At 41.4% G+C, this 27,693-nt stretch overlaps 3 protein-coding genes across 4 annotated transcripts; 2 read left to right on the top strand and 1 right to left on the bottom strand.

The window, feature by feature from the left end:
• Positions 1 to 28: 28 nt before the first annotated feature.
• On the top strand, positions 29 to 2,690 carry LOC307028901 (piggyBac transposable element-derived protein 4-like). Of its 2 annotated transcripts, XM_079664307.1 has the most exons (3): positions 29 to 895; positions 1,088 to 2,214; positions 2,299 to 2,690. In XM_079664307.1, exons 2-3 carry the CDS (start codon positions 1,668 to 1,670, stop codon positions 2,655 to 2,657), a joined length of 906 nt encoding a protein of 301 aa, XP_079520433.1. In that variant the 5' UTR covers positions 29 to 895; positions 1,088 to 1,667; the 3' UTR covers positions 2,658 to 2,690. The 2 variants fall into 2 exon arrangements, with proteins under 2 accessions (XP_079520433.1, XP_079520432.1); XM_079664306.1 differs by having other exon boundaries at positions 29 to 2,214.
• A 13,100-nt stretch (positions 2,691 to 15,790) lies between these two features.
• LOC307029500 (uncharacterized protein) lies at positions 15,791 to 27,305 on the bottom strand. Its single transcript, XM_079665584.1, has 3 exons — positions 22,091 to 27,305; positions 16,648 to 16,713; positions 15,791 to 15,924 (listed from the first exon to the last, which is right to left on the bottom strand). The coding sequence occupies exons 1-2, from the start codon at positions 23,307 to 23,309 to the stop codon at positions 16,670 to 16,672; spliced, it is 1,263 nt and encodes a 420-aa protein (XP_079521710.1). The 5' UTR covers positions 23,310 to 27,305; the 3' UTR covers positions 15,791 to 15,924; positions 16,648 to 16,669.
• Positions 18,231 to 20,316, top strand: LOC307029501 (E3 SUMO-protein ligase ZBED1-like). Its single transcript, XM_079665585.1, has 2 exons — positions 18,231 to 18,868; positions 18,977 to 20,316. Exons 1-2 carry the CDS (start codon positions 18,607 to 18,609, stop codon positions 19,414 to 19,416), a joined length of 702 nt encoding a protein of 233 aa, XP_079521711.1. The 5' UTR covers positions 18,231 to 18,606; the 3' UTR covers positions 19,417 to 20,316.
• Positions 27,306 to 27,693: the final 388 nt, after the last annotated feature.

Below are 27,693 nucleotides of genomic sequence, written 5' to 3'. Positions count from 1 at the left end.
GCCGTGGTGCTGGGGGGGGGGGGGGGGGGGGGGGGTTGGCACTGGTCACTTCCAGGCCTACACATAGCAGTCGCTCTAGGTAGTATATTCCCCTCAAAGCCGCGGTGCTTAAGGGGGATGGCTTTCGGGCTGTTCCCGGGCCTTCACATAGCAGTTTCTAGGTAGTATATTCTCCTTAAAGCCACGGTGCTTAAGGGGGATGGCTTTTCGGGCTGTTCCTGGGCCTTCACATAGCAGTCACTAGGTAGTATATTCTCCTTAACACTAGAACCGCCAACGGGTAAATTTTACCCGCAGCTGTTTTCTTATTGTATGTCACTTTTTTTCAATAAAATATTAAAGTCTCCCAGTCCGTGACTTTTCCTGAAAGTGTGTTATGTAATACCCTGTGTTGTTAAAAATTGTCAATATGAAGTCAGGTTGAAAAAATCGCCAGAAAAAAGGCTATTTATACCTATTTCCGCCAGCGGGTAATATTTACCTCATAGAAATGCAGCGCTCCTCGCGCTATTGATTTCGCGCGTAAACATAAACATGACGTGTTGCTATAGCAACGCCTTTTGTCTACTGCTGTAGATTGAGAGATAGATAGATAGATATATTGATAGAGAGATAGAGAGAGAGAGAGAGAGATAGATAGAGAGAGCCGGTTAGATTTCCAAAATGGACAAAAGAAAGAGACTCATGAACGTGTAGGAGGCACTAGCGTTGCTAAACCGTCTGAGCGAAGCAGAGTCTGATGGTGGGGAAGTATCAGGACTGAGTGATGTGTCCTGGGTTTGTTCTGCCTCTGATGGGTCATCTGACAGCAATCCTGAGCCTCCGCGGAACGTGAGGCCGTCCCATCCTGATCCCCCGCTTGCAGATGGGCCTACTGTACCTGCCCATGCAGAAGGTATGATGATTCTTGTTTTTTATTTCCTACTTTTCTACAAATCGTAGGCTATAAGATATCAAGGCATATAGATAATGCCTTTTTCTTTTTACAAATGATCTTTTCATTGCCTTTCGAGGATGTAATATTATCAAATAAACATTTATGAAATATACTTTAGTCTAAAGTAGTGTCTTCCTCTCTCCTATTTAGTGTGTGCCACTGAGCCGTCACCAGCCCAAGAGATCGGAAAAGATGGCACAGTGTGGACGGTCATGGAGCCTTGCGGAGGCGCAGGGAGACGGCAGATACATAACATCCTCACGGAGTCTGCTGGCCCCACACCACACGCACGTCACAACATTACTGACAAACTCACAGCATTTATGTGTCTGTGTGATAATGTAATGTTGGAGGAAATCCGTGATTGCATAATTTCTGAAGCGCGGAGAGACAGAGCCACCTGGGATGTCTCTATTATGGAGCTGAAGGCCTTTATTGCGCTTCTCCATGTGAGAGGTGCATATTGTGGGAAGAACATTGAGATGGAGAGTTTCTGGTCCGAGCATTGGGGCAACGCGTTCTTCAACGCAACACTGTCGAGGAACAGGTTTCGGGAAATCATGCGCTACCTGCGCTTTGCTAAAAAGGAGACCCGCCGGTGCCAGTTGACCACCGACAAGTTTACACACGTGAGGAAGGTGTGGGATCGTTTTGTCGAAAATTCAATCGCGTCCTACAGGCCAGGGTCCGACATCACTGTGGATGAACAGCTATTCCCGACCAAATCAAGATGTCCATTCACACAGTAGCCTACATGCCCAACAAGCCGGACAAATTTGGCATCAAGTTTTGGCTGGCAGCTGACGTTGACAGCAAATACATGCTGAATGGCTTCCCTTACCTGGGAAAAGATGCCAGCAGGCCAGCAACACAACGGCTAGGAGAGAACGTGGTGCTGAGGCTGGTGGAGCCCTTTGTTGGTAAGGGGAGAAATATAACCACAGACAATTTCTTTACCTCCCTCCCTCTCGCCAAAGCGCTTCTCGCCAAAAATACCAGCCTAGTGGGAACCATCAAGCGCAACAAGCGGGAGCTCCCACCCTCTGTGCAAGGGAGATCTGAGCTGTTCAGCCCCAAGGTGCTGAAGAGCGACAAAATGGTGCTCTCAGTCTACCAGTGCAAGCCGAGGAGAAACGTGACAATACTCAGCACACAACACCAGCATGTGGCCATCTCCACAGAAAGAAAGAAAAAGCCAGAGACTGTGGAATACTACAACCACTCAAAAGTGGGGGTTGACGTGCTCGATCAAATGGCTCGCCAATATTCGGTGAAAGGTAGGCTATTATTGTTATTATTTTAGGCCTATAGAAAACACTGCATTGGGCAATCGTTTTTACTAAATCCTATGTTTCTCTCAGGTGGCACGCGTAGATGGCCCGTTGCTGTCTTTTATAATGTGCTGGATCTCGCTGCCATCAATGCCTGGGTGCTGTACAGGAGCTGCATGAGCCAGGAGAACATACCGAGAAGGGACTTCATGCTCCAGCTGGCACACGAGCTGCGCGTTGAGTGGATGGCATCAAAAGCGCCACCACTTGCGGACCTGCCCTTCAGCGGTACTGGTGCTGAAGAGCGCAGGAGAATGACCTGCATGGTGAAGGCGCACAGCATGCAGAATAAAACGTTCTGCAAATGTGTCAAGTGTGAGGATGCTGTGTGTGGCAAATGCACAGCCAAGGTGCTCAGTGTTTGCAACAATTGTGTTGAGTGTTTGTGAAGCGTTTTGATCGATGTTTTCGTTCTTATTGTTCTTCTTCTCTGATGTTATTTGTATACGTTCTGTGTTATCTGCTGTTCAATTATATAACAAATACATTATTATATTAATTTATATTATTGTCATGTTGTTGTTTTTTTATGAGTAGAAGGCTATCAGACGATATGAAGCACTTTTACCTTTACGAAACACAAGCCTAACATCAAGCGTTTATTAGCGAGAGTGGGTAATATTTCTACCATAGATTATGCAGCGATCCTCGCGCTGTTGATTTCGCGCGTAAACATAAACATGACATTTTGCTATAGCAACGCCTTTTGTCTACTGCTGTTCCTATAGATAGAGAGAGAGAGATGGCTAGATATATAGATAGAGAGATAGATAGTTATAGATAGATGGAGAGAGAGATAGAGATATATACCTAAACAAAACACAAGTCTAACATAAGGTGACCAGATTTTCCAAATTAAAACCGGGGACATTTTGAGTTTTGCGGTCAAAATCTCATTAACATATCCAATTTTCTTCACTGTTAAAGAAAAAAGGGGGACAATTCTGGTTCAATGTAATTTAAACATTTTAACTGTTGGATACAAACAGGACGATAGCTCATATATGAGACTTCAAAGGTCTTTTATTTTGAAACTGTACATCAGATTGTCCAGATTCTCTCTGAGTGACTAGATGGGGTGTCCTGCTATCAACCTGAAGTGAAATAAGTCTTTGATACTGGATAGTTTTTGTTTTATTCTTATCTAAAAATAGAGGGATGATAGCTCGTATATGAGACTACAAAGGTCTTTTATATTGATTCTCTACATCAGATTGTCCTGATTCTCTCTGAGTGACTAGATGGGGTGTTCTGCTATCACCCTGGAGTGAAATAAGTCTTTGATAATTTGACAGTTTTTTATTTATCCTTGTATAAAAAAAGAAGGACGATCGACCATACATGAGACTTCAAAAGTATTTTATTTTGAAACTCTAAATCAGAATTAGATGGGGTGTCCTGCTATCACCCTGAAGTGAAATAAGTCTTTGATTGACTTCGAATGACTCTTTGATTATGGACAGTTTCCATTAAATAATAATCAAAATATAGATGGACAATAGATCTACATTTGAGATTTTAAACATCATACATTTTAAATTGTGCTTCAGAAAGTAATGTTATTTTAGGAGTGTTGTGAGATGGTGTCAACATCAATTGAAATTAGTCACCCAGTGGAAATGTTAGATATGTCTTCATAACTGTATCCTACATTTTACATTCACTCAGTTACAGTGTTGTGCTAGTTACTGAACACCAGTAACTAGTTACATTACTAGTTACTTCATTTCAAAAGTAACTCAGTTACTTTACTGATTACTTACACCAAAAAGTAATGCGTTACTGTGAAAAGTAACGTTCTAGTTACTTAAAAAAAGGGCTCCCAAAGAAAAAAAGCTCCCATTAATGCCCTTATAGCCTTCATTTAAGTACTGTTATTGCATTGGAGAATAATACAATCTGTTGATCAACTTGACATGCATTTGCATCACTGAACTCTGCTAAGCAATGTGTTCTATACAAACACAAACACAAAGATATGTTTCAAAGTGACAATTTATCGTCGTCAGAGAGCAATTCCGGTTGATACATGGCAAAGGCTTTCACAAAGTTAGAGCCGTTATCAGTAACCGTGGAGGTAACTTTTGTTGACACTCCATACAAAGAGTGAATGTGGTCAATCTCACTAGCAATAAGATCGTACGTGTGCCTACCCTTTATCCTTTTACAGGCCAACGCAGCTTTCTGGCGTTGTAAAGTGGTGGGGTTTATCCAGTGAGATGTTATCCCGAGGAAGCTTCTGTTGTGGACAGACCAAATGTCTGCGGTGGTCGAGATGTATTCCAGCCCCTCAAATGTTTTCTTTAGCTCGCTATTGTTAGAAATTAAAATCAATGTTTTAATGGGGAAATGTAGTTTAAACATGCTGTCAGTTTTAATGCTCTTTTATACTGAAAAACCAGAAATTCTTGTGCACAAGCAGTTAAGCTTTTATTCTGAAAATCCTTCATCTCCGGTTAGCATTTAGCATGTGGCTAATATACGATTTCCTGAAGAGGTGAATTTAGTAGCGAAATGATATGGAGTGGTGCAAACCGAAGCCTACTGATTTAACACTACAACTATAGATGTCGAGATACTATCATGCTGAATATTAAATGAAGGTACAGTTTATTTGAATACATTGTTTACAGACGAGAGTAGCATGTGACAACATCCGGAATGACCGGAAACCAAACGAGCCGAGAAGTATTGTTTAGAGTATTGATTACAGCGTTTAGAATGTGTTAAATGAAAAGTGATGAAAGAGAATATGAGGAGAAACGGCGTGTTAAGCATATATTGAATGTGAAAAGAACCTATCCTCTGTTTAAATGCAATAACGGACATTGGAGACGAGGTGAGCCGGCTGGCGGGGAGGAGCCAGCAGAGGATATATATAGCAGCGCCGGGGGAGAGATCCGCTGTCTTTCTTGCTCAGGAGAACCGGACCACAGCTGTTTGTCTGACGGAACAATATTCTGTCTGTAACACTACCGCGCCTTTTTTAATTAAAGTATCCCATTTGAATCTTTTCAGAGACTCCATTTAGTCTCATTTTAAAGCTTCTCTCCTGGACGCGAGAATAAAGAACACATTTTAACAATTGGCGAGCTAGCCCAGGATCTCGCAAAACCGGGAGAGACTACAGCAGGCTGCTTGCTGGACTCGCTGGCATCCGTTCAGCACACAGAGAGCTCAAATCAACTAGGTATGGAGAAACCTGTTATATCGAATTCTTCAATAGTTAATGTAGGACAATGTTAGTTCTGTGTGTTTGACGGCGGCCAGCGGATCCTGAAAATAGCTGTGCAATTTAAGTTAAAACAAGCCTAAATTGATAAATATTGGTAGCCTACCACGTGGCGTTGCTTTGTTACAGGCAGGGTGAGTTCAATTTCTTTTTTTCTATTTAACCCTGCATGCTATTCGTTTGTCTGTTAGTACATGTCGGCTAGAGGCCAATCACTATATGTGTCTTTTTTGGCGTTTTACGTTTTACGTGAATGGTTTTAGGCCATTAAGCAGTCGGGACTGCTTGAGGGAAAGACACAGCCAAAGTTTGAAGCTAAGGTTATTGGAGTGAGTGTTTTGTGTAACAACAGCGTGAGGCTGTTTTAAAAAAGTCCTATTTCAAGGAAAAGGCCTGAGCAGTTTGAAGCTCTCAGTGGTTACACCATTCTGTTTTTCAAGACATTGCGTTGTGGATTACGGCAGGAAGTGCGACATTCGTGCGTTAGATAGACGATATTCTTCTAATTGTGTTTGCTTAGCGTCCTATTTGTCCCATAAATAGCGTGTTTAAACAGAAGAAATGACCATACTGGCTCTTAAAGTCAAAACATTTACGTACATGGGTAGAGGGCTATGACGTAAGGGTATGAGGCCCATTTATCATTGTAAACTAAATGGAAATGTTATTTTAAACTACAGTGTTGTGTGTTGAATTTACTAGACAAAATATCACCTCACCAATTTCAACTCCAGGTGTTTTCTCAAATCCCTTTGTTCTTCAGGTCAAAGGTTGGAAAACCAGTTGCCATTTTGTCTTGACCTCATGTTCACGGTGAGCCACGGCAGTCACCATTTCATGAAATGCTAATTGAAGTACTCTGTTTGCTTTAACACACTGAGGCTGGGCATTCCATCTTCTAAAGAACATCATACTTCTTGTTAGAGTTAGAACTATTGGAAGTACTTCTGCTGGCAAATGTGTATTGGCGGTTTTGTGAATATTCTTCTTTGCAAATGCGTATTGGCGGTTATGTGTTGTGTTGTTTAACCATAGTGTAAATTCCTATTTTAAATATATTTTTGAGGAAACTACGTTTCTCCTTTGTCAAAAACGAGTCAGTTTTGAAACAGCTATTCCCTAGTGGATTAAGCTGGAATTTAAAATAGCGCACTCTGGTGGTAGTACAGAATTATTACCCAAATAGCGGAAACACCATAACATTGTGAATATTCTTCTTTGCAAATGTGTTTTGGCGGTTATGTGTTGTGTTGTTTAACCATAGTGTAAATTCCTATTTTAAAGATATTTTTGAGGAAACTACGTTTCTCCTTTGTCAAAAACGAGTCAGTTTTGAAACAGCTATTCCCTAGTGGATTAAGCTGGAATTTAAAATAGCGCACTCTGGTGGTAGTACAGAATTATTACCCAAATAGCGGAAACACCATAACATTGTGATTTTGAACCAAATTCATATTTCAAAGTCAAAACCATACACGGTACAACTTTATTTTAACATTTCATATTTTAATTTTGCATATTTTTTATATATTTATTAATATTTTACCTTAAACTTAAAAAAAAAAAAAAAAAAAAAAAAAAAAAAAAAATCTATAAAAATAATAAAACTTTGAGCAAAAAAAAAAAAAAAAAAATGTAAAGTTCGGACGAACAGCAACGAAGGTGCTAGTCAGAAGATTAGTGCTTCATCTTTGATAGGTTAATACATAATTAGAGAACATGTCACCAAAACAAACTAAGTTGAGACTAGACGCAGGGCCAGGCTCAACTGCAGATATCAAGGAAAGGGTAAAAATCAGATCAGATGCCATAACAGCTCCAAATCTTAGACAAAAAACATGGAACCACATGGAGAAACTGTTGGAACAATGGCAAACAAGAGGACTGTATCCAGCTGATGATCAACCAGCACACATTGGAGAAATATTATTTTATCATATGTTAGTTCAGCAGTGTCAACCAATCCTCTAATCCTAGAATTATTGAGACGCATTAGCGACACCAGGGGTATTGTTTTTCGCAGCAACGATGATGCATAATACCATGACAAAAGCCATTATTGAAACAAGTAAACTTTTAGAAGTGCTAATTGCTGATTTTTTGTTATAGTGAATATGCATTTATACCATCAGAAAACCATAAATCATACGATATTTTTGTACCCCTTGTGGGTACACGGAGAAGTTATATTTCTTTAATGCAACGTTATGGGTTTTACATTTTGAGCATTTTTATTTCTTTGAATGTATTTAAGGCATGTCTAAATGAAATGCTTTCTGACACTCTGGGTATTTGTAAATGTTGAATATGTAAATATGATATCCTCTGTTGTTTGTATGTTGTTTTTATGTTTCATGTGGAACTAAATGATGCAGGTCTCCCTTGTAAATGAGATCGATGATCTCAAGGGACTAATCTGTCTAAATAAAGGTTTGAAATGAAATGAAATGAACATGTCCTGTTCAGAATACGGTAATCATTGCAATATTAATTGAGCATTTTATGCTCAAAGGAGGGAGTGTCATGATTATACAGAGATGTTGATTTCAGTGACGTTGTAGTTAATAAATAATAACATGTAGTCAACAAGAGGTATGCCGAAGCTCGGGCCTTCTCCAAGGAGGGAGTGGTCCAGTTTTAGATATTAGACAAATAGAAGTGGATGAATATGTCAGAACTCTGAGTAATATTATGCAAGTTTTGTCTACACAGCAGGCTAGGAAAACTACAGAGATACCAGACGAGACACCAGAAGAGACTCCTGTTCGGCCAGGTGATTGGGTGAGGGTGAAAGTTCACAAAAGACAGTGGGCTGATCCCCGGTGGACGGAAGCGTGAAAGGTTGTAACAAACTTCACACGCGCTCCGGTTTAAAGGTAAAGAAAAAGGAGCAAATTGACACCACCTCACACATTGTCACCCTTCACTGGCAACTTCCAGAACATTATTGGGAGTTAGGACTGATTTGGCAGAGCTGGAACAAAACAATAAATAGAAATAAGATAAAGATAGAAACAGCTCAAAAGACAAATTGTCTATAGATTTTTATAGATTGTACATTAATGTGAATACCTATTTTTTGTTTTACATCTGTAAAAAGAGTCCAATTTGTTATGTTATTTTTGTACTCATTATTTAAATTCTGTAACAGACACAACCAGGTTTAAAATAGAGATGATGAGAACAAAGCCAAACCAATTGTGGGGTCCCCTAGGGATAAGAGTCGGAATAGCATTGTTGATTGTGCTCATTACACTTGGCACCTTTCTGGTTGGAAGGGGAGTACAATATTATGTAAGACATGGATCCATTAGTTCACTCATAGAATGCCCACATCACTAACAAGACTCCAGCTGTGTTTCAGAGACTTTCACTTATCCCCAGAGCCAAAAGATCAGCTGAGCAACAAGAGGAGGAGTTAGAAATACTCGGTCCCAAACAAGAGGCGGTTATAATCAAGATGATTCACCCCCTTATATGCAGTTCTTGTATCAAATGATGAGATGGGTTTAAGTGATTGGGATATGTAAGTGATGGGGATTTACAGATTAGGGGAATCTCTAAATACACTGGATCCATGTTTTAGTCTGTACCAGAAACACCCCCTGTTAAGCTATGAACAACCGATCGGTGACCTGAGCACAATTATTGAAAATGATTGTTAGACACAGGCTACTAACCCACAAGTACAGCTTTGTACGTACAAACTCTATGAACAAGATTCCCCAGCAGATAGTGGCGACATTGCAGATATGTCCAGTCACCAAAGTTACTACGGTTCTAAATAACAGTGAGATTTAAAGTGATGGAGAAAATATGGAGACGTTCTTTTATAGTGTGTGAAATATGTGGTGCTTGAAACATGTAGGTATTTAAATTTATAGAAGAAAATGGTTTCCTGAAAGAGTTAATTGGAATAAACATGTTACAGTGGGTGAAGGCAATGTTTAGGGATATGGTAAAATTATTAGTAGACATGAATTGTGTTTAGATGGCATTTAACAACTAAGATGGATAGTAAGATTAGGAAAATAGAGTGGAAAAGGTTGGATTTATTTTACCTCAGTGTGTTAGAATGTAACTATACGTAATGCCTCCCGAGATCTCTCTCTCTCTCTATCTATCCGCCTGTCAGAACGCTACGACCCCATCGTCCAAGCAGACAAAAGACCTCACCACGGAAGACTCCTCCTCCTCCATAGAACAGACAGAGAACCAGAGCTGAACCAACAACTCCAACGCTGCATCCAGAACTATCTCCACCTGAGGCACCAAGAACCAAAACCAGGTGACATAAAAAGGCACACTCTCATCGGTCCCCCACAGGACATGAAGTTCCAAGCTGAGCCACAAGATTTGGGCACAAGAGCAGAGTGTGGGACATGAGAGCGGAATACGCCCTCCATGCAACAAAGTAGAGACTGTAAAGGAGGAGATGAAAAGCAAAGCAGATGGGACACTGAAGAGAGTTACAGCGGAAGGATCCAAGAGCAGATGGACTGAGGAGAAGGTGGACGGAGGAGAGGAAAGAACGGAGGAGTTGGCATGGTCCGGCAGAATGTGAGGGGGTCGTGGCTTGACAACCAGAGGGGGAGAGAAGGAAAACGGGAGTGAGTGAGTTTACACATAAACACACTTATTCACCAACGAGAAATACGTAAAGAAAAAGATTTATCAGCCATGAATTAATAAATTGGTGAATTTATAAAGAAAAAAGAGGAAACTATTAAATAACCCTAAAAACACACTGAGGGTAGAACATATTATTCAATCTTTTCATCATATGAACAAATTATTCTTTAAGAGATTTTTATTCATGTGTGAATTTGGGGAAGATTTAATTTGTTACAGTATAGACCTACAGTTTAAAGGGATGGTTTTAGTAACCACTCTATAAAAGCAGACAAATCTTTATTAGTATGGAAAATGTTAAAGGTAGAGCTAGTACCAAGCCAAAGATGGTGTTCCAATCTAGAGTATTGATTTCTCCATTGTGGCATGGTTATTACCTCAGGAGGGAAGATTAAGGTGGAAATAACATTTGTTTTTCGTCCAAGATGTAGAGTTTTAAAATGACACTGGGCAAAGAGCGAAAGCAAAGTTTAATTAAAAAAATAAAAAAAACTAATGTAGTTGGGAGTAATACATGCGGGGCCTTGGATCACTCATTGTGATGGTACATATTTGTTACAACAAACATCGTTTAGGGAGAAGGGGTCGCTCAACCCACCCTGCAGATGTTTTAAATCTTACTTGCAGCTTCAGAGGGAGCGCACGGCACCAGAGTATGAGTTTTAAAAGACAAGCGCCACCAGCTCCTAAAGGTCATCCATTCACCAGATGACCTGACTTTTAGAGATGTTATTTAAAGGAGAAACATATCTGCCATAGGTGTAAATTCCTGAATTAAACTGCAAACCATTAATGAAATGACTTCTGTTTTTAAAATCCTTGTTAAAGGAGGGAGTAATTATCACATGCTCGGGCACCCAAGGTTCCACACACTGTAAAAGGGGTTAGCATAGGTATTTAAGTAGACCATAATTGAAAATAAATTAGTATAATGAGTTATTGATATTCCACCGGTTTTCACACCATTTCAGGGACTTTATCACTGCATTAGAACAGACCACCCAAAGGTACTGAGTAGGAACTTTTAAGTGATGAAACTCTACAACTGTTGGAACTGACCAAAATCTTCTCCCAGAAATGACTGTCTAGACTGCCGTACCCCAGAGTAGAATGCACAACGGCCCCTTCTAGAGAACATATTACTTTCATACCTTAAATGGTATGAAAGGAGGGAGGGTAAATTTCTCAGGAGGAGACAGTTACAAATGCTAGCAGAACAAGACGACCCACCCCGTATACAGATGTTGATGACAATGATGAGTTAGTTTAAATGATATGGATGTTCGGAGATGAGATTGATCAATGAATGTCCAGCCGATGTGATTCTTTAAATGATGAAATCATGTGAAGAAGTGAGCAAAATTAAAATGGAGTGAATCCATTTCAATTTACTTCATACTATTCCAAGATAGTATATTTTTATTATTCCAATTAATTTTACACTATTCTAAGATAGTCCATTGTATTTGACATTATTATTTTATACTATTCTAATATGGTAGATTTCATGTTGTATAAATCATTGCTATTCTAAAATGGTTTGTTTCTTTTCACTTTGTAAAAACAAGTGCCTTAACACTGAGCGTGGTATGAGAACGGTTTCTGTGAAAGGAGGGAGGAAGAAATGTTCTGATACCAAGCCATTGCTGCTATTTTGAAGAATGATATTGAATGTAAAGACTAGAAGTTATACACAAGGGAAAACTTTTATGTTTGAACACAGACAAGAATTTATTTTGTATTTTTGTAAAGCCGGCTGTAAAACCATTCCATTTGATTGTATGTTTGTTAATATGAGATATGTAATATGCAAAGTTCAGATGAAGAACTCATTGATTTCAGTATTATACACACCTTTTAGGTGTGTAAGGAGGGACTGTTAGAAATTAAAATCAATGTTTTAATGGGGAAATGTAGTTTAAACATGCTGTCAGTTTTAATGCTCTTTTATACTGAAAAACCAGAAATTCTTGTGCACAAGCAGTTAAGCTTTTATTCTGAAAATCCTTCATCTCCGGTTAGCATTTAGCATGTGGCTAATATACGATTTCCTGAAGAGGTGAATTTAGTAGCGAAATGATATGGAGTGGTGCAAACCGAAGCCTACTGATTTAACACTACAACTATAGATGTCGAGATACTATCATGCTGAATATTAAATGAAGGTACAGTTTATTTGAATACATTGTTTACAGACGAGAGTAGCATGTGACAACATCCGGAATGACCGGAAACCAAACGAGCCGAGAAGTATTGTTTAGAGTATTGATTACAGCGTTTAGAATGTGTTAAATGAAAAGTGATGAAAGAGAATATGAGGAGAAACGGCGTGTTAAGCATATATTGAATGTGAAAAGAACCTATCCTCTGTTTAAATGCAATAACGGACATTGGAGACGAGGTGAGCCGGCTGGCGGGGAGGAGCCAGCAGAGGATATATATAGCAGCGCCGGGGGAGAGATCCGCTGTCTTTCTTGCTCAGGAGAACCGGACCACAGCTGTTTGTCTGACGGAACAATATTCTGTCTGTAACACTACCGCGCCTTTTTTAATTAAAGTATCCCATTTGAATCTTTTCAGAGACTCCATTTAGTCTCATTTTAAAGCTTCTCTCCTGGACGCGAGAATAAAGAACACATTTTAACACTATCCATTTTGATATATTCTTTCTCCAGGTAGTTGGAAAACGTTTTGCGTCCCATATGCCGTGTGCCGCCCGGACATGGTATCATGCTTACTAGCTCCCTGAAAGCGGGTGACTCCACTGTAGAAATAGCCTGCACGTGTTCAACAACATACCGTGCAATGGCTTTATCCACTTTCACCTGACTAGCAGTCCCTCGGTTGAAATCCAGCCGCTGTTGCTTGGGTGGAGGTGGGGTGGCGTCGGATGGCTCTGGGTCTGTGGTCAATAGCTTCGTCCCAGCATGTTGTTTTTGCAGATGTTTTAACAGATTGGAATTGCTGTTTTGAGCAGTAGATAGGATCTTTGACCCGCCAAGACACAACTTACACTTAACTAACACATTATTTTCTTTATGCTCGAGAAAAGTAAAATAGTGAGCATATCTCCATGCGGAGAAACTCAACTTGTGCTCCGCCGTCGCCATGATAGTATTGTTAGTAGGCTAACTAAACACAAACACGCCCACAAAGCGTCTCCGCATGTGACACAGGAAGTATCTAAGTAAATTTACTCAAGTACTGTACTTAAGTACAGTTCTCATCTCTGTTCGCCTCGCTGTTGGCGCCGCTCACCAACGTCTGGGAGCCGAGACTATATAAAAAAATAACGGAGTAACGCACCATGTAGTAACGGTAACTGAGTTACTGAATTTAAAATATAACGCATTAGAGTAGTAGTTACTGCCAAAAATAACGGCGTTACAAAGTTCCCAACACTGCTCGGTTATAATGTGGTAGTTATACGTAGTGTGTTTTAAATTATTATTGATCACATTATATAGGACATATTTCTTAATTTAAGCTCCAGTATATATGAATATGTTTGGTGTGTTTTTTAGGTATATTTGTTATTGACCGAGTAAACGCTTTTATTTTGAAGGCAGTTTTTACAGGCCTCTACCGTAAAGCATAGGATATTCGCGCACCGCAATACAACGTGGGGGCTGGCTTGACTGTGTTTTCCGAAGTGGGGGCTGGCTTGATCACAGTCTGTAGTGTTTACCCAGTGTTTCCTGACATGAAACGTTTTATTTCACCTTGCTATGTGTTTTTAACGTATATTAAAAAACGGGGACATTTCCGGGGACAGTTTCAACCGGGGACAGGCCAATACAAACGGGGACTGTCCCCGGAAAACGGGGACGTCTGGTCACCCTAGTCTAACACCAAGCATTTAAATCAGCACTGTAGCGATATTTTATACTTCATGCTATCTGTACAAACTATATAATATGAAAAGCTGAAAGTCCACAGATTATATTGGTATACATTTCATCCCTGTGCGATCAAAACTCACTGTTCTGTATGGTACATTGTACCTTGGAAATCAATAGCGGGTAAACTTTACCCGTTGGTGGTTTTAGGTATACAGCGACCTCTGGCGGTTCTAGTGTTAAAGCCGCGGTGCTTAAGGGGGATGGCTTTTCGGGCTGTTCCCGGGCGTTCTCATAGCAGTCACTAGGTAGTATTTAGAGCCTCGGTCCTTAAGGGGGATGGCTTTTCGGGCTGTTCCCGGGCCTTCACATAGCAGTTTCATTAGGTAGCATATATAAGTAGTATATTCCCCTCAAAGCCGCGGTGCTTAAGGGTGATGGCTTTTCGGGCTGTTTCCGGGCCTTCACATAGCAGTTTCACTAGGTAGTGTGTATATAGGTAGTATATTCCTCTCAAAGCCTCTGTGCTCGGGGAAGAATCGGCTCTGGGCTATTCCTCATGCCTACACATAGCAGTCTCACTAGTAGTATATTCCCCTTAAAGCCGCTGTGCCTAGGGGGAATGGCCACATGGCAGCTCGCCAGGCCCTCTACTTATCAGATTTACATCACCAGCGTCAGGCTCGGGCTACGCAGTTTTGGGGGATAGTATCTAATCTCCACGCAGTTTTGGGGGTTAGTTATTCGATCATCACTCATCGTGCTATGTATATCTATGGAGTGATGATGCCCGAGCCTAGTCGCCAAACTTAAATATATTCTGCTTCTAATAAACATGTTAAAGAAACACGTGAGTTGTCTGACTTAAATGGGGCCGAAGCCTGCGAGCTAGTTCAGGCAGTCAACTCGAGCACTTATGCTGCATTCATACATAACGCCCCTTGCCACTCTGCAACCAACCAAACAGAGTCTCCTTAATATGCCGCTCTATTTAACCTGCCAGATCTCTCTCCATGCATTGCTTGCTGCAGCTATTGCCGCAGCTACCTCTACGTCGCTGCTGCTTGCCTGCCCCACCACCACCCAAGCTTCCACCTGTAGGCTTGGGGGTTAGTTATTCGATCATCACTCATCGTGCTATGTATATCTATGGAGTGATGATACTATATGCTGCTTCTAATAAACATGTTAAAGAAACATGTGAGTTGTCTGACTGAAATTTGGATTTGTGATCCTTTGTGAAATATTAACATTACCTCACATTTTAATGAATGTTGGAGTATTCAAGGAAGTATTTCAGTCAAGTTTCTAGCAATTTAAGCTGTGCATTCTGAATTTAAACTTCTTATTTTACGGAGAGTCTTAATTAAAAAGCCTGCAGATGCTACAAAAACATGTACCCTTAAAATGTACATAAATATTTCTTAAAATATCTGCTGAAATGAAAATAGACTTTCAAGAGTGCATTTAAATGCTGAAATGTTCAATAAAAGAGGTGAGCTTTATCCTCAATTTTCGCTGCTTTCAGTCCTGAGCAGGAGAAGGAGAATATTTGGTGATTCATATAACATTTGTGGTAAAGATTTCATTTCATTTTTCATTTAATCGTTTATTTGAACCGGGACAGTGCACATCGATGAACACTTTAAAAACAAAACAATGCTTACAAGCGTAAATTAGCCGGAGTCCCCTCACAAGCAACATACAAGAACATGACATTTATATACATAGCAAAAAGAAAGAGCATGAGCAGCATAAAAGCATTTACCACATGGCAGTACAATGTGGCAGCTACAGTGTGGTATATAAAGTGCAAGATAAGATAAAAGTGCTGAAGAGGATGATGAGGACAACGATGATCAGCACAATCACCCCGATTATAACCATAATTGTAATGTTTTTCCACCAGTATTTCCGGGCAACCCGTCTGGATTTTCTTTGGAACAAGCCAGCCTGAAAGGAACCAAGAGAAAACCTTTTTAAAACACCAGTGAAGGAAGAACTACACATCCTACTTAAAGGGGAACTCCACCGATTTCCCAAAGCTAGCTCTAAATAATGGTGGCGGAGAGTAATAATGCATATTTAAAAACAACTGTATAGCGTCTTTGTGTCCCCAGATGGAGCTGCGGGAAGTCAGATATATATTGAAAACAACAAACTAGCAAATGAAACCCAAACCTAACTTTTGAAGATCAAGTTGCATTGTGGGTAATAAAGGGGCCAGATGAGAACAATTAGTGTATGGCCTAATAAGAAAAATACATGAATTCCTGCTTTGTTCAGCATGAATATGGACTGCAGTGAGGAAATGTTGGAGTACTATTTTAAAGTAAAAGTACCAAAACTAGAATGTAATAGCACTTATTTAAAATAAATGTAAAAAAAAAAAAATCTCACACAGTAATAAGGTTGGTAACCACTGTGTTTAATAAATATGTTTTTTGCAGGTTAAATCTTAATATGAAAAGTAATTACGGAGGTGGTGGTGCAGTGGGTTGTGCGTTGGTGTTGGGATCAGGGGGGCACAGGTTCAAAGCCAACACTGAACCATCTGGATCAGATACTTACCGACGCCTGCAGGTCATCAGTCTTGCCGATCAGATCATCTAATCTGTCCCCTCTCTCAAGCACTTTGCTGATGTTATCTGTCAGAATAACTTTAACCTCGTTCACCTGATTCTGAAGCTGGTCCATCTTAGCAGCCGAGCCAGAGGCCCGGGGCTGAGAGCGTGTGTAAGCCTGGGGAAAAGGAGGGGAAATTATTCTATTTTTAGTCTCCAAAAAAACTTCCCCCATTCAACAAGCTACACAAAAACCCAAACATAGGGGCAACCAGTACTCAAGTTGAGGGGGGATGAGGGGGGATGGCATCCCCCTGAAATAAAAACGGTCCAAATCATCCCTCTTCTAAAACTGCCATCCCCCCTTTCCATCCCTTATGTCATTTTATCAATGAACGTGGCACTGGTATTACTTCTGTCAGGATTCGGGAAAAGATAGGACCCAAATGCAGTTAAAAAGGGAAGCGGGTTTCAAAACAAAAGCGAGCTATATTTAAATAAAGCTGTTGGCATGAAAAAACAAGAACAAAAAAGCGTGAATCATTAACAGGTAGCATGAGATAAGTGACAAACATGGAGTGAGAAAATACAACGAACCGACATGGAGCACAGGGGAAGACAAGACTAAATACACAGAAGGGTAATCACAGGACAATACACAGCTGGGAATGGGAGGCAGAAACCAACCTGATCTCACCAGAATGCGTGACTCCACCACGACTCCTTAACACCGCATTGCGTGGTGGAGTCACGAACTTTGCTACATTTACTTCAATCAGGAGTAGGGGTTTCACCAACTAATCGACTAGTCGACTACCTTTACCACTAGTCGGCGCTGTAGGCCCTAGTCGACTAGTCGTGAACAAAATGGAGGTAAACGATGTGCTGCAAAATGCTCCAAAAAACGTCCGACATTCATATGTATGGCAGTACTTCAACGAAGATATAACCAACTCCACAGTGAAGTGTCAGTTGTGTACAGCTGTACTGAAGTACAACAAAAATACATCTGCTATGCGCAACCATCTTAAAATGAAACACCCACTGGCGACAGCTAGCACTAGCAGTAATGCTAGCACCAGTGAGCAACGGACCGCCGTCAGCATTGGACAGAGACAGACGAGCATTATTGATTTTTCCAAGCGCCCCGTTACGGACAAAAGAAGACAGCAGATAACAGACTTGCTTATCAACTTTGTCGTCAAGGATGTTCGACCACTTTCTGCCCTTTCCGGAGAAGGCTTCAGGGACATTATGAAGTTTTTCGAGCCAGGCTATAAGATCCCGTCACATGCTACACTTTGGAGCAACATCATGCATCAGTACAACACTGTGAAAGCGAGGATTGCCAATGAGATGAAAGATAAAAGTGTCTCACTAACCACTGATCTGTGGACATCTTGCACCATGGATCCATACATCACCATAACTGCCCACTACATCACAGACACCTGGGAGTTAAAATCCAGAGTGCTGCGAACCACTATCATGCCAGAGAGACACACCGCTGTGAATATAGCCTAGAGGCTCAAAGAAACAATTGAGGAGTGGGACTTAGTTGTGTTTTGCACTATTCATGACAATGCAAGCAGCATGAACCTGGCAATGGAGCTCTGCGAGCAGTTTCCCCACCACCTTGGATGCGCCGGACACACCATTCAACTAGCAATAAAAGCAGGGTTGCACTTACCCGAAATCGCCAAGACCACAGATGCTGCCAGGCGTGTTGTCAGTCATTTTCGTCACTCCTCAGTAGCAGTTTGTGCTTTGAAGAAACGTCAAGAACAGCTTGGAGTAAAACTACACAAACTCCAAAACGACTGTGCGACCCGCTGGAATTCAACGTTCACCATGCTCGAGCGACTGTATGAGCAGAGACTCCCGGTGCAGGCCGTCCTTGCAGATGAGACAGTGACAAAAGTTGGCATCCGAAGATCCCTCGCCATGAGAGTGCCAGTGGGAACTGGTGGAACAGCTGATCCCGGTGCTCAGGCCTCTAGCAAAGGCGACAACTATCATGTAAGGAGAAAATCACGTCGGGTTGTCCTTCATCTACCCCGTCCTACTGAACATGGCTAACAACACGCTAAGTGCAAATGAGTCCGATCTGGCGGCTATTTGTTCCTTCAAGAATACCGTGAGGAAAGAGCTCATCACCCGCTTCAAACTGTTGTCTCGCCTGCTGGCAGAATCCATCCCGATCACGGCATGCATGCTAGATCCACGATTTAAGCATCTGAAGTTCCTTCCAGACGATGTCAGAGAGGAAGCCCAGGCGCACCTGACTCAATTAGTGCGTGAAGACGGAGAGGTGGAACAGCCGGGAGCTACAGGTAAATAGAGTTGAACTAGCGATAATTGTTTCACAAAAAAGTCCTACTTAAACCGGCCAAATTGTAAAACAATGTGTTTATCATTAATGTGGTTCATTTTTGCTGTAGGTGAAGAGGAGATCGCAAACAACGTTGGAGTGGAGCTGGCGGAAGCAAGTTGCAAAAAGGCGAGACTGGAGAGTGACTTTGAACAGCTGTTTGGAGCTCATTTCCAGAGCAGCAGCAAGAAAAAACGGGTCAACAACAGTGATGCTGAGGATGAGCTACGGGATTACTGCCAGCGGACACCGCATATCCCCACAATGGATAACCCACTGGAGTGGTGGGCAGAAAACGCGCACCTATTCCCCCGTTTAGCCAAGCTTTCGAGGAGCTACCTGGCTATTCCAGCCACAAGCACCCCGAGTGAGAGGGTTTTTTCCCTGGCAGGCAACACTGTCACCCGACAGCGGTCAAGCCTCCTTCCCTCACATGTTGATGCGTTGGTGTTCCTCAACGCAAACCAACAATCTGGAAAGGTGGACGTTATCCTGGAGGACAGCGAGTAAAATGTTGCGCAATGCGCTGTTGCGCACTGGATTTACGTGGCATTTATGGAAACAGTCTTTTGCTGTAGATTTTGGTGAGTCCAGTTACTGTTTGTCATGTAACACAAATTAAAATGCAGTGTTTAATGTAACTATGAGTTCCAATATAAAATACAGTTTTACACCTCTCTTTGTGTGTCTTTATTATGACGTAACGACTAGTCGACTAGTCGACTATTATTTTGAAAAATAAGTCGACTAGTAAATATTGGTAGTCGTGAAACCCCTAGTGCCCAATCAGCATCACAATATGCAACAAGTTTTAGTTTTGAATCACTTCTCTTGTAACACAACTCCTGGTCTACAGTTCCCTTCAAGTATCTTAACACATGTTTTGCTGTTACCATATGCTGTTCTTTTGGTTCGGATAAGTGTTGAGACAACTTACTGACAATAAAACTTAGATCAGGTCTAGTACATGTCATTACATAAATCAAGCTGCCTACCACTTCACGATACCTCTTTTGATCAACAGATTCACCTTCATTGTCAAATTGTTGTTTATACTCACATGGAGTCGATCTTGCCTTGCAGTCAGACATGTCAAACCTTTGCAATATTTTCATGATGTACCTTTTCTGGTTCATCTTTATTTCACCATCTGTCTGTGTGAAATCAATGCCTAGAAAGTTCTTAAGTTTGCCAAGATCTTTCATCTTAAATTTGGCTCCCAAAATGTCTTTTACATTTTGGATTGTTTGACTGTTGCTTCCTGCAATGATAAAATCATCAACCCAGATTATCAAAATAATCCTTTCACCTTTAGATGTTAGTTTACTGTAAACACAATGGTCAGCCGGATTTTGAATAAAATCATTTTCACTTAGATAATCATGGAGCATTTTATTCCAATTCCGTCCTGATTGTTTCAGACCATACAGTGATTTGTTAAGTTTACAGACCAGTTTCTCCCCCTTCTCTGACTTACCGGTAATCTCAAATCCTTCAGGTTGTTCCATAAACAACTCACAGTCTATAGGAGCATGTAAATATGCCGTTTTAACATCCATTTGATGCAACTCTAAATCATGTTGTACTGCGATTTGCATTAGACTACGTACAGATGTCATATTTGCAGTTGGAGAAAAGGTTTCCTTATAATCAATACCAGACACTTGACTATAGCCTTTTGCTACATACCTGGCTTTGCATGTTTTAACTGGGTTCTCTTTCACTGTGTAAACCCATCTGCCCCCCACTGCATGTTTACCTTCTGGCAGTGTGGTCAGGGTAAATGTGTCATTTTCCCTTAGTGAATCCATTTCCTCCTCCATAGCTTTAGCCCATAATTGAGAATTTGGTGATGTCATAGCCTCCTTCAATGTTTGGGGCACATCACAAATAATCACAGTATATAACAGTAATCAAGGGTTAGTTCTCCTTGGTCATCAGATTAGACTTTACACTCATAATCCTTCAAATATTGAGGAGGTTTTCTTTCCCTTTGTGGATAAGATGTACTCTGGAAATATTGAGGAGGTTTTCTTTCCCTTTGTGGATAAGATGTCCTCTGGCTACTTTGGCCTTCACCTGTCTGAATGTTATCACAAATCTCAGTCTCATTTTCCTGTGACTCTTTTGGGATTACATTTGCCTTTTCAATTTTTGGTACGTGGTTTACAGCTCTCCTCATACTGGAATCTTCATCATCCGTTTCCTGCTCTGTTTGAGTCTGACTCTCAATGACACTCTTGGTGATGAATTTGAGCAACCTATTTTTGAGTACTTTTCCTGTGTCAGGATAAAACACCAAATAAGCAGGGCTGTTCTTATCATAGCCTACAAAAATACCCTTTTCAGATCTTGAATCCAACTTTTTCTTGTTTTGCTTGTAAGCATAGCATGGTGACCCAAATGTTCTCATTTTTGAAAGGTTAGGCTCCTTTCCTGTCAACATGTAGTATGGAGTCTGTCCTACACATTTGTTGTAACACCTATTTCGAATGGCAGCAGCAGTCATAACGGCATATGTCCACAACTCTTTTGGTAGGTTACTCTCAATTAGCATGCATCTTGCCATTTCAAACAATGTTCTCCAATTTCTCTCAGCTGTCCCATTTTGATGGGGTGAATAAGGAGCTGAGGTCTCATGTCTGATGGCATTTCTACTTAGCAATGACTGAAATTGACCAGAAGTATACTCAGTACCATTATCAGATCTAATGCATTTGATTTTTCCATAAGGTGAAAAGTCAGCAATGTACTTCTCAGTAGCCTTGACTGTATCAATCTTAGATTTAAAAAAAAAAAAAAAAAACTGCTCCTGAATAGTCATCAGTAAATGCTAATGTGTATCTGAACCCATCTTTAGCTGTAGGATCTATAGGTCCAGACAAATCTGTGTGTACAAGCTGCAGTGCAGCCTTTGCCCTTTCATCTGGCTCCCTGCTCCTGCTCTGAGCAAATGTACCTTTTGTGCACACTTCACATGTCAAATTAGATGTATCACTTTGGCCTTTAATTGTCATACTCTCTGTGACTTTTTGCAATTTCAACACATCTTCGTAGTTACAGTGACGTAGAATTTCGTGCCATGTTTTGATATCATAAAACCCATGACATTCATCAACATTTTCATCATTAACTGTGTTTAAATAAAACAATCTATGATACACCTTAATATCAAATGTCGTACCGTTCTCGTGAATGAGCTTGTTCTGTCCTTCTTTGAATACGACCGTGGCTCCATTGGTCGTCGCTGCTTTGACCGAGAAAATGTCTTGGGGAAAGGATGGGACGTACAGCGCCCCCGTCAGCATCGTCTCCACCTCTCGACCCGTATTGTCTTTCAGCCAAACTTTGGCTGCACCTCTTTTCAGCGCTATGCCAGATGCCCTCACTCCATCAGCCAACTCCAGGATATGTTTTCGTGGCTCGAAACTCTCGTCAAAGTCTTTGAATTTGTTCATGTCTGTCACTATGTGCGATGTAGCACCGGTGTCAACCATAAGCCCTCTTTGCTTCAGTCCATCGCCCGGGTCGCTGTCCACCTGTTGTTCGCGGGCCTTGAAAGCGAATGTGTGGTGGTGGTCGTGGTCCTCTTCATCCATGACCTGTTTTACGTTGTCTCGACGTCCTCTCCGCCTGCAGTTTGCATCTCTGTGCGTGGAACTCCTGCAAAAACGGCACCACTGTCTCTGTTGTTCCCCGTGACCAGCAGCCTTGCACTCGCGGGCCATGTGACCCTTCTGGCCGCAAGTATAACAGGTCAGCAGCTTCACATCAAAGTCTTTGCCTCTTACTTTCATCACGCTGTCATCAACTGAGCTCCCACTGAACTTCTCAGTGCTCTCGTAGCTGGTGATCTTCTCATCACTTTGTGTAGTGTGGATAGAAAACGGCGTGAATGACGCTGGCAGCCCCTTCAGAATCATAGCTATCAATAAACCGTCACTCAAAATCTCTTCTGCATTCCTCAGTGCTGTGATAGCAGTCTCTGCTCGTATAATATAGTCTGTAATGCTTTCATTAGTATATTTCTGGAGAGACGTAAGCTCTGTATACAAGCTGATCACACGCGGTTTTCCTGTACCTGCGTAGTGATCCCTCAGAATCTTCAACGCTTTTCTCCCATCGTCCGCTGCATCTCTCATGACCAGAGACAAACTTGTATCGTCCAACAATTGAATAAGTTCAGCGCAGACTTCTTCATTTTTATCAGCGTCTTCTGCGGCTCTTACCGCACCATTGTCAGGCTCTTTCAATATGGTGCTTTTAAGCCCTTGTAGACGCAGGTGGCCAAGAAACTTTGTTTCCCACAACTCATAGTTTTTCTCATCTCTGTCAAAGCAAAAACGATTCCATCGGTTTCCAAAATCCTTTCTGGGCCCATAACCTGTTGGCGCAGCAGCCATTACCAGCAAAGGTCTAGATAGCCTTGGACTAATACTACGGAGGAATAAAAGACGCCACACACTTGCATTGTAGTTCACATGACATTGACTGAATCCCCTCCGACGAGTGAGCCAGCAATGATCCCTTTATTAGAACCAGCTGTGTGATTGACAGATTGACAGATATGACGTCAGCATAAGAGCATTCAAGAGATGAATTGTTCACAACAGTTCAACAATGAGAGCACTGCCTGTAGCAAGATGGCGGCCATGTGGCAACGTCAGTCTCCACTGGCCAGCAGCGCGGATGAGTCATCTCGTGTTTATATATATATCTATGATTTTATCATCATGCGCTAATGAGCAACTCCCATAAAAATGAATGAGGCCCCGCCTCCCACGCTGTATCCAGTTCTTATTATACATCCATGGTCTAGCTGCTGCCGCGGACAGTACAGTACACTACACGACACGCCCACCTGAAACGACACTACGGTGGCTGAGAAGGGTCTAGCTGCGGCCGCGGACGAGAAGCCCCTCACTGCAGTGCGCATGTGGGCGGGAGCTCAACGTGGGCGGAGCTTCACAGATGACGCGTTGCATCCTGTTTCCCGGGTAGCAGTTCTCTTCCCTCCCTTCAATCTAACCCTACCCTTCCCCCCATCCTAACGCTAACCACTCCCTACCTTTTTACCTAATCCTAATCTTCCTTCCTCCCTCCCAAACCTAAACCCCAAAACCTCTCCTCCTGTCGTGTTGTGTCGTCAATTCGCTTTTAACGGTAGTGCCTCTCAGCCACCGTGGTGTCGTGTCAGGTGGGCGTGTCGTGTAGTGTCATGTGTCCGCGGCCGCAGCTAGACCATATTGGCCGTTTGGCCGGTTATGGCTAGAAAGGATCCGTCTAGTGTAAATATGACGTCACGTTCTCGTTGTAACTCTCGTTGTAATCGGAGCGGCTCGGAAACACATCTACAGCAGTAACATGATGCAACATACACATTAATGCAGCAGCAATATTAACAGAGAAACATCAGACATAATAGTAAAACACTGCAAGGGAACATTTTATTGCACCAGGAGCTATCTTGGGACTTTTACTGCGACAACGTTGACTTGCCTGTGAATGAAAAATAAACCAACATAGATTAGCTCCATGGCATAATGCCGAAACCCGCAAAATAAAGCAAAAGTCGAGACAACTTGAAAGGATATGGCGTTCCACTAAACTTGAAGAATCTCGTTTAATTTGGCATATTACACTCAATGAATATAAGAAAGCACTGCGTAAAGCGAGAGCAGCCTACTACTCTTCATTAATAGATGAGAATAAGAATAATGCAAGATTTCTTTTCAGCACTGTAGCCAGGCTGACAGAGAGCCACAGCTCGACTGAGCCTTCTATTCCCATAGCACTCAGTAGTAATGATTTTATGTGCTTTTTTAACGATAAAATTGTTACTCTTAGAAACAAAATCAATGACCTCTTGCCTTTAACCAGTATAGTGTTATCAACAGCTCCCGGAAACGTAAGTTCTAATATTACACTAGATAGTAAACTAGAATGCTTTTCAGCCATAAACCTTGAACAATTAAATTCAATGATTCTCTCTTCTAAACCATCAACGTGTATCTTAGACCCGATTCCAACTAAGCTGTTAAAAGAAGTTTTTCCATTAATTAGCACTTCTTTATTAAATATTATGAATATGTCTTTATTATCAGGCTATGTTCCACAATCATTCAAAGTAGCAGTGATAAAACCGCTTCTTAAAAAGCACAACCTCGATCCAGAGGTTTTAGCCAACTATAGACCTATTTCTAATCTTCCGTTCCTCTCAAAGATTCTTGAGAAAGCAGTCGCAAAACAGCTGTGTGATTACTTAAAAAACTATGATTTATTTGAAGATTTTCAGTCTGGCTTTAGAACACAACATAGCACAGAGACAGCTCTGGTTAAAGTCACAAATGACATTCTAATAGCCTCTGACAAGGGACTTGTCTCTATTCTTGTCTTGCTCGATCTTAGTGCTGCATTTGATACTATCGACCATGATATCCTATTGCAAAGACCAGAGCACTTAGTTGGCATACAGGGAACTGCATTAGGCTGGTTTAGGTCCTATCTATCTGAACGCTCTCAGTTTGTACGTGTCAACGATGAATCTTCCATGCAAACCAAAGTTAGCCATGGAGTGCCACAGGGCTCAGTGCTTGGACCTATTTTGTTCACCCTATATATGCTTCCGTTAGGCAATATTATAAGGAATCATTCTGTAAACTTTCACTGTTATGCGGATGATACTCAACTATATTTATCAATCAAGCCTGATGAAATTAATCATCTAAATAAAATTCAAGACTGCCTCAAGGACTTAAAAACGTGGATGACCTTACATTTTTTGATGTTAAACACGACCAAAACTGAAGTTATTGTACTTGGCCCGAAGAATCTACGAAACAAATTATCTAAAGATATATTAACTATGGATGGCATTAATTTGGCCTCCAGTGAGACTGTAAGGAATCTTGGTGTTATATTTGATCAGGATTTATCCTTTAACGCCCACATAAAATCAATTTCAAGGACCGCCTACTTCCATCTACGTAACATTGCAAAAATCAGGCATATCTTGCCTCAAAACGATGCAGAGAAACTAGTCCATGCATTTGTTACTTCAAGGCTGGATTATTGTAACTCCTTATTATCAGGGTTTACCAAGAAGTCAGTCAAGTCGCTTCAGCTGATTCAAAATGCTGCAGCTCGTGTACTAACCAGAGTTAGGAAAAGGGACCACATTACTCCTGTTCTGGCTGCCTTACACTGGCTCCCTATAGAACACAGGATAGAATTTAACATTCTTCTTCTCGCCTACAAAGCCCTTAATGGGCAGGCGCCATCTTACCTTAAAGAACTCATTATACCCTACTGTCCTACTAGGGCATTGCGTTCCAAGAATGCAGGGTTGTTGGTTGTTCCTAGAGTCTCTAAAAGTACAATGGGAGCCAGAGCCTTTTCTTATCAAGCTCCACTTTTGTGGAATCAGCTTCCAGTTTGTGTTCGGACGGCAGACACCCTATCCGTTTTTAAGAGTGCGCTTAAGACCTTCCTTTTTGATAAAGCTTATAATTAGGGCTGATTAGATTCAGCCCCTAGTTTTGCTGATATAGGCTTAGTTTGTCGGGGGACATCTTACTTCTTCCTTCTCTCTGTCTATACCTGTGTACTCTCATGTTCCGATTAACCCAGCTTCCCCAAATTTCTTTCTTTTTGGTGTCTATATACGCCGGGATCCGGAGTCATGGATGATCCTGCGGTCCTATGTCATGGATTGCGAGTCCTGGATCTTGAGTCGTGGCTGTGGTCCTGGATCATAAGTCCTGGATGGATATACTCATGGATTCATCTTCCTATTATACACACATGCATTTCCAAACATTTGGACTACCTATGTTGCAAATGTATTATCTTTTCAATTTACACACGGCATCTATTGCACGTCTGTCCGTCCTGGGAGAGGGATCCCTCCTCTGTTGCTCTCCCTGAGGTTTCTCCCATTTTTCCCTTTAAACTGTGGGTTTTCTCTGGAAGTTTTTCCTTGTACGATGTGAGGGTCTAAGGACAGAGGGTGTCGTATTGTCATACTGATATTCTGTACAAACTGTGAAGTCCACTGAGACAAATGTAACATTTGTGATATTGGGCTATATAAATAAACATTGATTGATTGATTGAACCATAGTGTTGGTGATCTACAGTGTTGTCATTCTTCTTTGAACACCAGCAAGATCGCTAACAGCCTATTTCAACAACCACACTCCCTGTAATTGACATAATTAATTGATAGTTTAGCTTCTCATCATCAGTTGCTGTGGCCCACTGATGTTAACGAACTGAAAGGCTGCCGGCCAAACGTAAACATTCAGCCATGTGACATTCAGCTAAACTCTCGCGAGAGTTTTACAAAAGACGGATCCTTTCTAGCCATAACCCGTTTGGCCAGCACGAATATTTTCATCTGAGTCCGGCGCACTTCCTGGGGGCTTGGTTTATATCACGTAGTCTGTTCTTCTTCTCTGTCTTCCGGTTGTTGCCTGTTTTGAATGACGAATACAAACTACCGCCGCCTGCTGGTAAGGAGAGTTATTGCCACTCACGCATGCGCAGTTCATACGTGCTCGGCGAGTAAAGTAACGAATAAAGTAACGAGTTATGTAGAGAGTAACGAAGTAGTGTAATATATTACTTTTTTTTTAAGTAATATGTAATATATTACATTTTTTTAGTAAAAACCCCATCTCTGGACATGAGTCATGCAAACTGAACATTGGGAGTGTGCTGCACTTTGGCTAAATACTAATACTAAAGAAACAGTGTGGGTATATGTTTACTTGAAGTCAAATAAAA

This window comes from Notothenia rossii (genome assembly GCF_949606895.1).
Source record: "Notothenia rossii genome assembly, chromosome: 2".
In the NCBI taxonomy this organism is placed as follows: Eukaryota; Metazoa; Chordata; class Actinopteri; order Perciformes; family Nototheniidae; genus Notothenia; species Notothenia rossii.
Note: the sequence above shows the minus strand (reverse complement) of the source record. Positions and strands in the feature narration are given on the sequence as shown.

Bases quoted from the DNA above. Each gene is read 5' to 3' on its own strand.
- LOC307028901 (XM_079664307.1), top strand. From the start codon at position 1,668: ATGTCCATTCACACAGTAGCCTACATGCCCAACAAGCCGGACAAATTT. The intron at 2,215-2,298 runs GTAGGCTATTAT...TGTTTCTCTCAG, and splicing joins TCGCCAATATTCGGTGAAAG to GTGGCACGCGTAGATGGCCC.
- LOC307029501 (XM_079665585.1), top strand. From the start codon at position 18,607: ATGGCTAACAACACGCTAAGTGCAAATGAGTCCGATCTGGCGGCTATT. The intron at 18,869-18,976 runs GTAAATAGAGTT...TTTTTGCTGTAG, and splicing joins GGAACAGCCGGGAGCTACAG to GTGAAGAGGAGATCGCAAAC.
- LOC307029500 (XM_079665584.1), bottom strand. From the start codon at position 23,309: ATGGCTGCTGCGCCAACAGGTTATGGGCCCAGAAAGGATTTTGGAAAC. The intron at 16,714-22,090 runs GTACGACATTTG...CCTTTTCCCCAG, and splicing joins CAAGCTCATTCACGAGAACG to GCTTACACACGCTCTCAGCC.